General features: G+C 41.2%; 1 protein-coding gene across 6 annotated transcripts in view; it reads right to left on the reverse strand.

Annotated features, from left to right (window-relative positions):
- Positions 1–15610, reverse strand: part of LOC140211978 (zinc finger protein 609-like) — a 223101-nt gene that overhangs the window by 29432 nt on the left and 178059 nt on the right. For 5 of the 6 annotated variants that reach the window (XM_072282275.1, XM_072282276.1, XM_072282277.1 and 2 more), the window contains exons 5-7: positions 12740–15221; positions 6757–6900; positions 1257–1638 (exon numbers count right to left, since the gene is read on the reverse strand). In XM_072282275.1, coding sequence (XP_072138376.1) covers positions 1257–1638; positions 6757–6900; positions 12740–15221 — 3008 coding nt within the window. The remainder of the gene's footprint in view (positions 1–1256; positions 1639–6756; positions 6901–12739; positions 15222–15610) is intronic. The other variant, XM_072282280.1, reaches the window with a different exon arrangement.

Genomic DNA, 15610 nt, shown 5'->3' on the forward strand with positions numbered 1-15610 from the left:
GGGAAAGTATGCCATTTATTGGGGCAGAAGACTATTGTGAACAATTCCTAACTAGCGTCAACCATGTGCACATGCGTGGCCATTACACAATACAGCATGCTCAGAGTGATCAGTTTTAAATAGTGTCAATTGTTTGAGGTTGTGTTCAAAAAGCAGTGATTTGTGTCACTGATAGTTGGTGAGAAATAAGCAGTAAGACAATTCGGAATTGTTTTACTCACTAAGGTTTCAAGTATTCAGGCTTGGAGGTGCCAGAAATGGTCCGGAGTGAAAATTAAACTAATTTCACGAATTCAACAAGATAGGAATTACAAAGGTATCGATAATCATCTTGAATGTTACAATAAAATGAAGATTTGGAGGATGCAATCGTCTGAAGCATTGTGTGAAGGCAGTCTATTATCTTTACTAGAAGTCTGCACTGATTTTGTTCATTTACAGTCAATCAAAAGAACATGACAGATATATTCCTCTTGATAACGATTAGGAACTAATATACGTACTGTAGTGTTATACAGTAATTTGTTCTGTATTTCATTTAAAAACATAAATTGTGATTCAGTTAAATGGTAATTTGTCTTCTTATACCTTTTAACTATTTCTGTTAATTGGGACAACTGCTTAATTGGGCCAAAATGTACTGGTCCCAATTAACTGGAACCTACTGTACTGTATTTTCACTTCTTGGAGAGGAAAGGAAAACAAACACACACACACACACAAACAATTTTAACTGAGTTTCCTTCTTTTGGTCTTATGCAATACCACAAACTGCATCTAGGTTCCTGTATTGATCTAAAGCCTATGGAGAACAACCTAGCCAAAAAAAACCCAATGCACATCTATATACTTACTTCCTGGACAAGTTTCTCGTTTAATCTCATTAAGCCACATATATTCATGAAATAGCATTTGTTGCTCAGTCACTAAAATATTATCAAATATACTAACTACCTGGCTGAAACTGTCCACTACCTTTTACCCATCTTCAGTGCACCAATCATCCAGTTCTCCTGCTCACTGCTCCCCCTCATCTTTCTGCACTGGCCATCTCCCCTCTCAGTCCTACTGTAGGGTTTCAATCTGAGATGTCAACAATTTCTTTCCTCCCACAGATGCAGCACAACCCATTGAGTTCCACCAGCAGATTGTTCATGGAATCATGTCACTATTGGGTAAGTGGCGATACGTGGATCTATTTTAATGCTACTGACTTGGCGGTTCACACAAATACCTGATATATCAAATGGTCTTACCTGGATAATTCTGCATCATCACTGGCGTCACCCCTCGGAATCCCGGGTGAGGAGCTTCATATGGCTTTCCATAAGGATAGCCATGAACATACGACATGTAGGATGGGTGCTGAACCATTGAGGAGGACACAGGAATGTGAAGTCCTGATCTGGGATCTTTTCCAACAGATCGACATTCTTCCAATGAAGCTGAACGGGACTCCAGGCACATGCTGTCTTTACCTTCTTCTTTCACTGCTATCTCTTTGCTTCTTATTCGAGATGAGTTTTCATCTTTAAATTTCCGGTCTCGTTCTGCTTCTTTCCACCTTTCCTCCTCTGCCTTTTGCTGCTCGGAGTATTTGTTAGGATACACGTAAGACCACAATCTGCTTTCAGATTCCTGCAAAGTACAGTCCTGGGTCAACACTTCTATTAAAAAAATACCAAAGTCTGCACTCAGACATAAATGCCAAGGGCATATTCTACACCATTCAAGACCAAATTAAGCCAAGAGAAGCTACCACAAGTAAAAAATCTCCAGGGATTTATGAAGCATATTGGCATATGTAGCACGCATTGATAAGATAAGAATCTATTATAACATCTTCTTAGTCAAAATGCAAGACATATATGACAACATTAGCAACAGCTTACGGAACTGCTAATGTGTTAACTGAAGTCCATAGATAAGCACCTGCGCCTTTCAGCTGACATTAAAATGGAACAGTTTGTTTACTTCAACCCAACCAGATGAAACTTTTAAAATTGATAAATTTGACAAAGTTGGTCTGTTTTATTTAAACTGTGCAACACACAATGATCTTTCACAAATTGAGGGCCCTTAATGATGTCACTTAGGGAACTCCTGAGCAAAGAAAAGCTATGTGAGACACATGACTGGTGAGTTTGCAGTAGTGACAAGCGAGGGCTGAAGTTCTTAAGCCAGAATTTCTCAGGGGGAACATCCTGACTGGGGCTGATTGTAGTCTGGCCAAATGGTATGGAGAAAGGCTGGGCAAACCAGTAAATCCCAAGAGCTTTCCAGTCAATGAAGTAAATGTTTCAATCAGTCCATTACTGCTGTAATGTAGGAATTTCTCCCACTAAAGCAGCGTTTACCAACATTTCTGAATGAACAAGTGGTTATGATGCATTTTCGGAAATCAAGTAGTGATAGGATACCCAGAGAAAATGGTAGGACACTCAGGAATATCAATAAACAGATGGACCCTGTGGTTCAAGGCCATAGTTCCCTGAAAGTGGCAACACATACAATTTGGGTTGTGATACGCTTGCGTACCTAAATTGAGATCAGAAATCAGAATATAAAAATTGGAGCATACTTGTCAGATCGCACTTGTGCATTGGTCTGGTTGCCACAATATAGGAAGATATGACTGCACAGTGCAGAGGAGGCTCACTAGAATGCTGCCTGGATTGGAGGACTTTAATAGTTATGGGGAGAGAATGGATACACTGGAATGAAGGAAGTTAAAAGGTGACGCAATAGAGGAATATAAAATTTAAGAGGTATATATAGGGTAGACAGTCAAATCTTTTTCCCATTGTGAGGGTATCAAAAACTAAAGGGCATAGATTTAGGGTGAGAGGATGAAGTTTTTTTCCATGTCATTGATATCTGCAACATAATACAGAGGTGGCGGTGAAATTACATAGAATCACTATATTTAGGAGCCAGTTAGACAAACACTTAATTAGGCAAGGTACAGAAGAATACAGACCATGCAGGGAAATGAGATTAGTGTAGCAGGTAAAAACAGTTAACTGGGATGTGGTTCCTGCGCTGTGTGACTCTATGACTATGGAAGTGCATGTCCAGTAAAATACCCAATGTTGTGGATGCTCCTTTTAAGTACTTGGGGTTTTCTCTACAACTCATGGAGCAAATAACGTGCTGAGTACATACAATTACAATTTTTATAAACTTTCTAATTAAATTACCTCAGTATCAAATCTTTACTCATTCCCTGTAATTCTCTGCACCTCACCTCTACCAAGCAGGTAAAGGCAGGGGAGGGAGGGTTTCACATTCCAGCTTTGGACTATCCGATCAAAACTCTGTTTCCATGACACCCTTTAATGGGCTGGCAAAGCAGTGAGGGTGGAGCCTGAAAGCAGGATGGTCCCACCAAAATTTTCCAGTCTGATTAAGTGCAAAGACAACAAGAGCAAACGAGGACTATTCTGACCTGGACAAGAAGAGAGATATTGCGACAGCTCCATCCAATTCTGACTGCTTTTAGAGGTATGTTTCTGATGCTAGACAGTAGATGGGCACCCTAACCTATACTTATCAAGTGGTACAGGCAACCATTCGGTACAAAGTGCCATCCTTCTGACACCCCCTACCTTCACAGAACATACTCCTTTCTGGATCATAGTTAGGATCATGCCTGTGCATTCCAAAGATGAGAAAACCATGCATCACTCCAAACTCAGACAGCAGAGAGGTGGTGTTGGGTGGAAGAAGGGGGTGAAAAGAAGAAATGAAAAATTCTACTGGTCCTGTAGGTGGAGTGGCTGTGAGGGAAGTAAAATCAGGCTCAGAGTATTAATGTAACATTGCTGAAATTTCAGGGAAACTATATGCAGCTCGGATTTCACTTTGAAAGCAGCACTTTAAGGAAGGATTGAAACAATCTTGTTCTGTGGAGTAGCTACTCCATAAGGTAGTCTAATTTATGCTGGAAATGGCTGCAGAGGCAGCTATAATTGAGCGTGATGGAGAACAGCTGCTCCCATCTGTTGCTGTGTGCTGTCCACAACAAGCCAAGCTCAAATGTTACAGAAGCACTGAAATGAATCGCTAAGTATCATGGCTTCCAAGGCTGCTTCCTGTGCAAGACACACTGCCCTCTCAGACTGCGCTCAGTTGGCGAGATGCATCTTGAAGGGCCTGACTCACTTTGGAAAGGTGTTTACTGACTCCGGTCTTCCCAAGACCTGAGGCAAGAGGTTGGGAAGCCATCTTCTGAAGGCCCTGCAGAAAGCTAAACCACTTTCACCAGTTATTCATAAAGGGAGAGGAAAAGGAAATTGTGTAATATATCAGTCACTGAGCTAACAGTCAATTTTATGAGATTGATACAATTGATCTAAATTCTGAATGCAGCTCAACTGATAATTTTACTCCCGGGAGCTATGCATGGGATTGTAATGACCCTGATACTAGTCATTATGGTGTCAGTGAAAACCAATTCTTATTCTTAGCAGAGAATTAAAGATGAATTATGTCAATTTCCAAACAGACTTTCAAGTTTAGAAGAAATGGCCATTTCCTATTCTTGCAGTATTTCCCTCTACTCATTAACCCGTCCACTCCCACCAATTGTTCCCATTAAGGAGTCAGAATGACAGCCTGTTTCCAGGCTTTGATATTGTTTCAATCAGAACACTAGGCAAAAACTAGCCAATGTTTCCTTCCTCTCTCTAAACTAGATACTTCACTTGTAAGGACAGAAAGGGGATCTATCTGCCCATCAAATCCATGCCAGTTCCCAGCGATCCTATTAGTCTGGTTCCTTGTATCCCCACAACTTATTTTCCTGTTTACATGTCGATCACACCCTTCTGATTCTTTCTGCCCTTTACCTATACTAAGGGAATTTACAGTGGGCTACTGGTCTTTAGAATGTGAGAGGAAACTAGAGGACCCAAAGTAAAACCTGGGCAATGACAGAGAGAACATGAAAACTCCACACAGGCAGCATCTGAATCTGTAGTTACTGCAGTATCACTGTGCAGTTAGTGTACCTCCTTTTTGCTTCTCCTTTCTTGGAATTAGCCATCACCTTTTAAACTAATTGGAATTGGTTTATCATTTTCACTTGTACTGAGAGACAGTGGAAAAACTTAGTTTTGCAAGCCATTCAAACAGATCATTTCAAAAGTTAGTACAAGGGAAAAAAAAATAACAGAATGCAGAATATAGTGTTACATTTATAGAGAAAGTACAGTGCAGGTAGACAATAAGGGGCAAGGGTCATTCTGAGATCAATTGTGAGGTCAAGAGCTCACTTATTTAAAGATATGGGGTAATTAGCAATGGTATATGATTTTTTTTCCTCTCTGCCTGTCTGTTTTATTGTTTTCTGCTCTGAAGAGATAAACCTAGCCAACATGCGGCTTCACACCAACTGGGCACACAACCTTGTTATTTATAATGTGATCGTTTGACTATTAGCCTGTTAACTATTAACCAAGCCTGTCCTTAAACAGCAGCCTCCCTTTTCCAGCCAGTATCGTGGGTGATGATTAAAGGGCAGAGAGCTCAGGTGCTTTCCTGACAGGCTTAGTGAAACCTATCACTAGCCACTCATACCACTGTCCCAGCTGTAATGAGCCGAGTCTGGAGCTCAAAACTGTGACCAATCTGTTCTTGATCAGAGCTTGACTGAGCTCCCACTGTGACATACAAGGAAATGAAGAGTAAAAGAATGTTTTTCAAAACTATTATTTAAACAAAAGCAAATCATTCTTATAGGGTTTCCATTTTAAAATAGATATGGTTATTAGAAATATTTCAGTAAAAAAAGCTATTGTCTATTATTGTGCGTCTCAGAAACTACTTGTCTGAAATTCATTCCATTGCTTTTGAATTGAGATATAGAATAGAATTTGAAGCAGAAATAATGCACAGTTATTGGAATTAAACATGCAAAGGGATTTACAATTCTAATACTGTTCTATTTGTTACAATTACAGGTAAATATGTCAATTACTGGGAACAGCAGTGCTCTATTTCTTACATGAAGCATGAACTGTGTATTAAATCACACTGGCATTCTATGCAGTAGAAGAGGAGAGGATTTGGAAGATGTAGGATCAGTTTATTTGTGTGTTATCGATTGACATGTACAATGGTGTATTAAATTGAAATTTGCTTCTAAAACTATCAACCTTAACTTGAGTTTCCAGAAGATATCCAGAGTGTCACCATTCTCTATAAAAGGTACATCATTTGAGTTCAGGATAGAGAAACCTTACACAGAACCAAAAATGAAGAATTTATCAAAATTCCTCTTCTCCAACAGAATGAATTCCATTTTCCACTCTTCCCCAGTTACATAAACATGTCTCAAATGCCTTTGGCTTCTGAATGGTCCGCCCGCGTCTTTGAGCATTTCCAGGTGTCCTGTTTACAGCTCTCCAACTGGCTGTACCATTAAGCTTCATTTAACGGTCTCCTACTATGCAATCTTTAAAATCACATAAAAAGTGTACATTTGATTCCAGTGTGGGCAGATTGTCAGTTACTGCCTGAAATGGCCAATTAATGTTTCTTTTGTGCAATCACTTCCATGCCACAATGAAGACAAGAATAAAGTGAAAGTTCAATTATGCAGAATTCCCAATACACTAAGAAGCCCAACACCAAGACACACATAGCTCTATGTGTGTGCTGAAAAGGGCACTTCTCACCACACAGAACATTATAAGCAACTAACACAAAATGCTTTATGATTTCCCGTATGGGCTGCAGAGAGCGGCCTCTCACCTCTCTCCAGGAATGAATTAGCTGGCATCTTGATAATCCCCTTAGTGATGAAGAATTAAAGTCACTGCCGTGTCTCGGCATAAGATGTAATGAAGTGCAGTACTGAGTAAGTGAGTTAGGATCAGGTTCTATCTCTGTAGTTTGCTATAAATACAAAAAAAGATAGATTACACGCCACAGGTGGAGCAGCCAGGAGTCTGCAAACCGAGATCATCTGTATACAGTACGGGCATTCTTTAGCCTTTATTTAACTTGAAGTTTTGATTTTGAGGGATTTTCCATTTAAGGGCATACCAACACACTTTCCTCTGTATTATATATACACAGAAATGCTTACTTTCCATAGACCTGAAAAGGATCGTATTCGATTGAGGAAGGGGAAAAATAAGAGATTTTTTATGCCGAGTCTTATGAGATGTGTCAGTGTAAAGTGTCATGCAGTTAGACTCCAATAAAGATCAAACTAATCATTACTGCAATATAGGAATGGGTCATCCAATTTGTCCACAGCGAGCTGCAACATAATAGTGATTAGATGGTGTTTACTGTTATATGGGTTATCAAGTAAATACTACAAGGGAACTTCAACTTAACCACAAAGATAAAAGAAAAACCTCACAGTAATTCACATGCATTTGATCTGCCAAGAGTGTGTTTGGCACAATAACTGCCTGAAGCAAGCAAGCTCAATGAGGCACCAGGGCACACTTGTCAGGGATGAAACAGACAAAGCACTAGTTAACTACGACTACAGCCAATCAATTCCATGTGCAGCTTAAACCCTGATTATTCCTCTTTCTTCCTCATCACTGAACTCTTCCATCAGTTGGGAAACAAAATTGATCATTCAGTTAGAGATTCTAATTATATTTGTGTCACAGGGCCTGGTGGAAGGAACTGCATTTGAACACAGTTCAGTGGCAACACTTCTATCTCTATCAGAAGCATTCAGGTTCCACACCAAAGACGCAAGTCTTTACTATAGGTTGATATTCCAGTACAGTGCTGAAGGAAAGCTGTGACTTATGGGGTGTCATCTTCCAGGTCAGCTGCTAAATCAAGGCTTTGTGTACCTTCTCAGCTAAGTACATGAAATCCCATATTCACTATTTTGAACAAAACTATAGATCTTCCTCAATGCTTTTACCGATATTTATCCTTCAGTTGAAAGCACTGGAAGAATTTGGACATTATCAAAGGGCTGTTTGTGAGCCATTAGTATGTGCAGGTTAACAATTACCATGCCCAGCACTACAACAGGGACTATACAAATATAAAGTGATCTGACACACCTTAAGGCAATGAGAGATGCTACAGGGAAGCTAAAAATCCGAGAAACCTCATCTATTTAATGAGCACTCCTTATGAGGCAGAAAACAAGATGCAAGAGCAAATGGGATCAAAAAGGAAATTCAAGATCAGAACTTAATCTTTGCACTGGTAGATTGCCAAGGTAATTACTAAGTGACAAATCTTCCCTGTAAATTTAGATGCTTATACAACCTAGAAACATAGGACACTTAGTAACTATCTTGTTTTATCTTTCAACAAAATTGTAGCTGATTAAGATTCAGTTCCATTTAAACTCCTTGGGTAAGACTATCAGGATATAAAAATAATAAAAATAATTTCCTCTTTCTTCCTTTTCTTTCTATTTTCCACCTCAGACTACAGCACATAATTTAGTCCTAAAGAGGTGGTGTTCATTTAGGATCAAATCTAAAGAACAAGCATCTGATAAAATTTTTGATTATACACTCAGTGGCCACTTATTTAGGGTGAACACAGTATGATCTTTTGCTGCTGTAACCCATCCTCTTCAAAGTATTGTGCGTTCAGAAATGCTCTTCTGCACACCACTGTTGTAATAATGGTTATTTGAGTTACTGTAACCTTCCTGTCAGTTTGAACCAGTCTGATCATTCTCATCTGAACTCTCTCATTAACAAGGTGTTTTCGCCCACAGAACTGGCAATCACTGGATTTTTGGGGATTTTTTTGCACCTTTTTTTTTGGTAAATTCTAGAGATTGAGGTGCGTGAAAATCCCAGGAGAACAGCAGCTTCTGAGATTCTCAAACCACTCTGTCTGGCACCAACAATCATTCCATGGTCAAAGTCACTTAGATCACATTTCTTCCCCATTCTAATGATTGGCCTGAACAATAATTGATTCTCTTGACCACATTTGCATGCTTTTATGCATCAAGTTGCTGCCACATTTTTCTGATTAGATATTTGCATTAACAGCAGCCTTACATCAAGTCCATGGCAGACTTAGTAAGGGAAAGGCAGCCTTTATCAAACCGTCCAAAGTGTTAGGCATTTGCATGCTTTTTTGCATCGAGTTGCTGCCACAATTTTCCGATTAGATATTTGCATTAACAGCAGTCTCAAATCCAGTTCATGGCAGACTAAGTAAGGGAAAGGCAGCCTTTATCAAACCATCCAAAGTCCTAGATATTTCAGTTAAATGGAAAAGATGTGATTTGGTTTTACCAATATCAAACTGCAGCCTACTCTGCATCACTATCTGCCTCTTTGGTTTAATCTTACACAAAAATATTTTAGCCACTCCGTAATTCTAATCAGAGGAATAACTGGCAGCCTCCTTATTACTCAATGACCACCAAAACAACGTCTGTGTTTTCCCTTGTCAACAGTCATTACTTTCACTGTACCTCAGAAATGCTAATGAAAATAGGAAGAGATGCAGATGGAACGATTTGCATACTAAGGGATTCCTGATTCTGCTGCTTTTGTGTCTCCCTCTATCAGTTGTCAAAGTCATGGCCATCATAATTCACAAAGTTCTTTTTATCATCTCTGGCTACATTACAACTAAAACCTGGGTTGAGAATAGACTGGAAATACTGTATCGTGAATTCTAATATCACCCAAAAAAGATTAAAGTTTTTGAGAAACTTTCACCATCACTGTAAAGAGCATAAGCTCACACCCAAATACTAATTCAAACAAGTTACAGGCGTCATGTCACAAGTGAAATAAAGCTAAGATAAGGTGATATAAGTAAGTATGAAATAAAAATATTAGCAGTCGAAGGTTGAGGTAACAACATTTTACCCTTCCCACTTTTGCAATCCTGACAACTGGCATCACTTCACAGCTTGATGTGACAAAAGGGCTTTCAACTACTACCCTGCCTCATCACTTTGTGTACCTGAGCTCCAGCTATGGTGTGGATCTGACACTCACAGCTGATATAATGGAGCATCAAAGCAGCAATGAATCCCACCTTCATCTAATCTCTCCAAATTCATGATCTTTGGTGAGTTTCCCCCCCTCCCAATAAAGAAGCTCCATCCTTCCACATGCAGGATTAGTTAATAAAGCAATTAGCCTTCTCTATATTTCCCAGTATCACAAAATGTTTTTTTAAAGTTAGACGTTTCTGTTGTATCTTCTAATTTGTCAAATTATCCGAGATGCTCAGTCAGATATGAAAAATGCCTATATTAGATATTTTATTAATCATGCAAATACAAACGTTTGTATTTTTTACTCAATTGTTCCTAATTTTGATAGCGTTTTAATATGAGAATTGGAATGCCAAATATAAACAGGTCGTGGTATTGCTCAGGTTGCAGAATGGGGCAAACAGATGAACCGTACACAAAGACCACAATAAACAATTTGATCAGATAATCCGTTAAATATCAAAAATCTGTATAGATGCCTCTGTAGTTCAAGCCTGATTGTCAATAAAATTTGAAGGTGCTGGTCAAAGTAATAACAGAGGAATTTCTTCAGCCAGAGGGTTGCATATTTAAAACGGAGGTTGATAGGTTCTTGATTAGTAAGGGTATCAAAGTTAACGGAGAGAAGGCAGGAGAATACAATTGAGAGGAATAATAAATTAGCAATTATGGAATGGTGGAGGAGACTCAGTGGGCTGAATGGCCAAATTCTGCTCCGATGTCTTATGATCTTATAATAGTACATTGCTGCTAAGAAAGTGATGGTTGTGTTGGCACCTAGGATTGTGTAAACATCTGGTGTCTTGCACTTTCCCCTTGGAGAGTTGAGACAATCTGAAGCTGTGTGCTTTCACAAATTCTTTAAAAATGTTAAGCTAAAGCCATAAGGAAATTGCTTTTTAAAAAATAACATTTGTTTGGAAGTAACTTCAATGTTGTAAAACCAGTTACGGTATGTCATTAACTGAACAAAAATCTGCTCACCACAATGCAGTGGCTTTAATGAAGCCTGGGCTTTGCACAGATGGAGCACTGGAATGAGAACCATTCAAAGCTGTGCAATTCAAGGAATAGGAGTTTGCACCTCAGTCAATCAAAGTCCAGATTTACAAATTAGTTATTTTAATAGGGCTTTTGTTTTTAAGAAAGCTTTCTTCAAACATTATACATGGTCTCCAACATCTAATGATGTGCAGACGTTACATGACAGGAAAACAACTTTCCCAACCAAAGCAATTAAAATGAGAATGTGATTTTCAAATCACATTTGCACTGACTTCTAATAGACTAGGATTGTTGATGGGCTGAGGTTTTCAAATTTGCAGCTGATTATTCAGTATCATGATGATAAATAACCGACAGATTATAACTACTTATTTATATGGCTCTTCTCCCTTTCACAACACCAATCCTTAGGACTTAAATGGAACAAATTAATTTTATTTTATTGATGTCATAACTTTGTAAGGAGCCCTTTATCCCTCAGTTACTGGCTGTGGCATTAAGTTTAGAGTAGGACTGAAGGAATACCACATTGTCAAGTGTGCTATTTTCCGAAAAGAGTGTAAACTAAAGCTTCTCCCCCTCATCCAGGTGGATATAAAATAAACAACAGGATTCATCCAAAACATGAGACTCTGCAGATGCTGGAAATCCGGAATAACACATTCAAAATGCTGGAGGGACTCAGCAGATCAGGCAACATCTATGGACAATTGATGTTTCGGACTAACCCAGAACTGGAATGGAAGGGTCAAGAAACTAGAATAAAGTGGTGGGGCAAGGAGAAGATGCACAAGCAAGAAGGTGAGGGGCCAAGGTAGGTGGGTGAGGGAGGGAAGGGAGGATGAAGTGATAAACTAGGAGTTGATAGGTGGGAATGGTAAAAATCAGAAGGAGGAGGGGCAGCAGGGGGAGGTGATAGGCAGATGAGGCAAAGAGAAGTAGAAAGAGGGGAGACAGCGGAGAATGGAAGAAAAGGGAAGGGAGAGGGGGAAACATTACCAGAAGTTAGAGAAATCGATGTTCATGTCATCAGGCTGGAGGCTACCCAGACGGAATATGAGGAGTTGCTCCTCCAACCTGAGAGTGGCCCCATCATGACTAACATGTCAAAATAGGGATTGGGATTGAAATTTAAATGGTTGGTCACCCGGAGATCCTGTTTGTTGCGGATGGAGTGAAGACGCTCAACAAAGCCGTTCCCTCAATCAACGTCAGGTTGAATCAATCACTGTAGAGAAGGCCATACTGGGAGCACCAGGTACAGTGGGTGACTCCAACCACTTGCAGGGACTGTCTATCCCCTTCCAAAGATACTGCCTGATCTGCTGAGTTCCTCAGACACTTTGTATGTGCGTTCATCCAAAAGCAAGGAAGTTTGTCGATTCATGGCCAACATTTAACTTCTCGCCAAGATCAACAAAAGCTAAATCTTCCTGTCCAAATTGCTATGAGTTCTGCCTAGCAGTTACTTTATTTCACAATGTAATTGTCTGGTTACAAAGCACTTTGAGCCATCTTCAAATGTGACAAATACTGTTAAAGCAAATTGCTTTCCTACTGTGTGTCAGTTCAGTCTTGTTAATATCGTACTGTTTCCAGCACCCATCATGATTAAGTGCCCTTCAGTCAAGTATGGGGTGATATCACCACACTATAATCAGACTAGGTCAACACATAGCTAAATTAATATCCTTGTTTAAAAGATGCAGCTTGGTAATGAAAAAAACCTGAACTGACTTCAGGATTAAGTTTAGATCTTACCTGTCTATACCATAGTCCTGGATCCATTCCAGAGTGTTTGCTGGACTCTAGTCCAGATTTTGTTTCACCCAACTCCCTCCCAAGGTGACTCCCCTCAGTTAATTTCATCTTTAATCCTTCTGCCTGCTGTGACTGCAACTTGGAGGCATCATCCGTTTTTGCCATCATGCCATATTTTATGGAGTCCGTTGAGTCCTTGGGCTTATTAGGCACAGGTTTTGCAAGGTCTGTCAAGCTGGGTGCTTTAGAGAGGGTGGCAGAGGCAGGAGCCTTCTGCTTCCACTCCTCCCGTTCTCGATCTTTCACGCTGTGCTCTTGCTTTTTGTCAGGATCACTGCTGGTATGTTTGCCCCGGTTCTGCTCTTGCCTCTGTTTATGTTGCTCCTCACACATTTTTTCATACTGCTGCCTATACCCTGGATTTGTACTCATCATGTGACTGTGGTATCCCTGATCACTGTACCCATACTGCGGCATGTAGGCGTATTGGCCGTAATATAGAGGCTGCATGTACATTTGGGACCGCTGCTGTATCACTGAAGGATGGTGGCCAGCACTGCTTATTTCAGTCTTCTTATCATCTGAACCTTCAACTTTGACCCTCACCTCCACTCCTTCCTCATCCACCTCTTTCTTGACTTTGATGGAATGACCTACAGTCGCTGAGCCTCCACTGGCACCCCCAGGGCTAGAGTGGGCATAGTTGGGAGAATAGTACGATTCATAACCTTGATAGTAAGGGGAGTGAGTTTCCTTATTTAAGGGAGGTTGAGTTCTTGACGTCGAGGAGGAGGAGGATGAGGATGAGGATGAGGAGGAGGAGGAAGAGGAGGAAGAAGAAAATAAAGCTTTCTTGGCACTTTCCTTGGCCATCTGGTCTGGAGATGATGCTTTAACTTTTGCTCCATCTCCTTTTCCTTCTCCATCTTCTCCTGCATCAGAGATATCAGAATACGCTGGACTGTTGGTTTTCACCGAGGAGCTGTCGGCTCCATTCTGTGTCACCACGTGCAAGGGTGTTATAGGCGTGACCAGGCCAGTGCCTTCCAACCTGCTGGCCGTTCCAATGGATGGACTCGGTGCATTATCAGTGAAACTGTAGATTTTGTCCGCCTCGGCTTTGATACTCGCCAAGCGGCTTTCATGCGACTCGGAAGACCCATTCAAGAGCCCCTCACTTTTGGGCGTGGAATCAGCAGTGGAATCTCGAAAAGGGCTTTTACCATCTTCTGGCTTTCCCACTTTGCCCAGTGGCTTGGGGCTCACTGCCTCCTTGGCATCCTTCTTCTTCTTCTCCTTTTTCTTCTTCTCCTTCAAGGGTGTGAGTGCTGGGTTTACCGTAGATGGCTCGCCCATGACAGTGGGCTTGGGTTGAATGGGTTTGAGGGGCGGGCTCTTGGACATTGCCTGAACAACAGTGGGAGCCAAACCGGGAGTGGGTCCCGAGCCTGATGCAGTAAACGTGGCAGTAGAGAAACTGTACATCTGCGCTGGTGTCATGGCAGGGACAATAGGCCTGGCTGACTTTGTTTTCAGAGGGAGCTTTTCCGATTTGGAACCACTCGATTTCTTGGCTTTATCCTTTTCCAAGGCTGATTTTTTTTCAGTGGAGTCATCTCCATCGTTTCCTGTGTCATCACTCGGGCTGGCAACCGGAAGTCCTTCTTCCGGACAGTCGACATTGTACAACCCACCAGATTCAGCATCAGCCTCTGAAGGGGCTTTCTTTTTACTAGAGCTCTTTGTGATTCCAAGCTTCACAGTGGGGGAAGGGCTGTGGGCCTCCATGCTGCCTTCCCTCCTGCTTTTTGGCGTGACAGACTGTGCTGGTGACATGGAGCCCTTTGACTGGCAAAACGTGTGAGAGCTGGAAGAACCATTACAGCTACTGGAATCCTGGCTCAGTGACGGGTGTTGGGTGCAATCCTCGCCATCGGAGTTCTTTTCCTCACTGTCAATGTCACCCTCGATCTTACCGTCACTATCTGTATGTGCATGAGCCTGATGGTACCGAAGCCCATTGATGTGTTTGTATTTCTTGTTGCAGTTAGGGTGGGGGCAGTCAATAAGGACAGGTGATGGACAGTTGTGCTCAGGCACTGACGCCTCAGGCTTCACCACCATGACAGGGGTTGGGGTGACAGCTCCACGTGAATTCGAACGCATCCTTTTCCCTCCCTTTGAATCCTCAGAGCTCGAGGTCAAATCCAAATCTGGAGCAGGCTTATTTTTCCGCTTGTTTCCTGCTGAAGGACTTGCCTTGACATCTTCAACAGTATTTGTGGGGGTACGCCTGTCAGAGGAGTTCTGGCTGCCCCGACGTCCCTTGCTGCTTGTACATGCCCGAGTCTTGTTGATCACCTTGGTATCCGGAACCACAGTAGCCTCGGTCACTGGAGCATTTGTACTGGGCCGTACTCGTTTTCCCCTCCCTCGGTTGTTTCCTTTCATCTCAAGGTCACTTGTTGGTGATTCACAAAACCTGGGAAATGGAAATAAACGTCATCTACTGTGGGCAAATGAAGAGAAATCTATAAGGTGTCTCATTAAAAGGACATTTTCACCTGACTTTAACAGATAATCACATACCTTGCATAAGCATAAGGACACCAACAAACACATATTCCAGTGTACACAGGAAATAAATATATATTAAGTTCAAAAGAGATTCCAGAATATCAAACACATGGACACTAGAATGGACCATGCTGAGTTATGCAATGGTGTGGATAGATATGATATGCAGTTGCTATTCTCACTGGTAATTTACAGATCTCAAGCACAGCCCCTGAAGAAATAATTGATGGGAGTACTTGTCTTCTCACAGTAGAAGGGAGGCTCTAGTGCATGATTTAGAGCAGGCCTGTGCCC

The sequence above is a fragment of the Mobula birostris genome, chromosome 18 (genome assembly GCF_030028105.1).
Source record: "Mobula birostris isolate sMobBir1 chromosome 18, sMobBir1.hap1, whole genome shotgun sequence".
NCBI classification, from domain to species: domain Eukaryota; kingdom Metazoa; phylum Chordata; class Chondrichthyes; order Myliobatiformes; family Myliobatidae; genus Mobula; species Mobula birostris.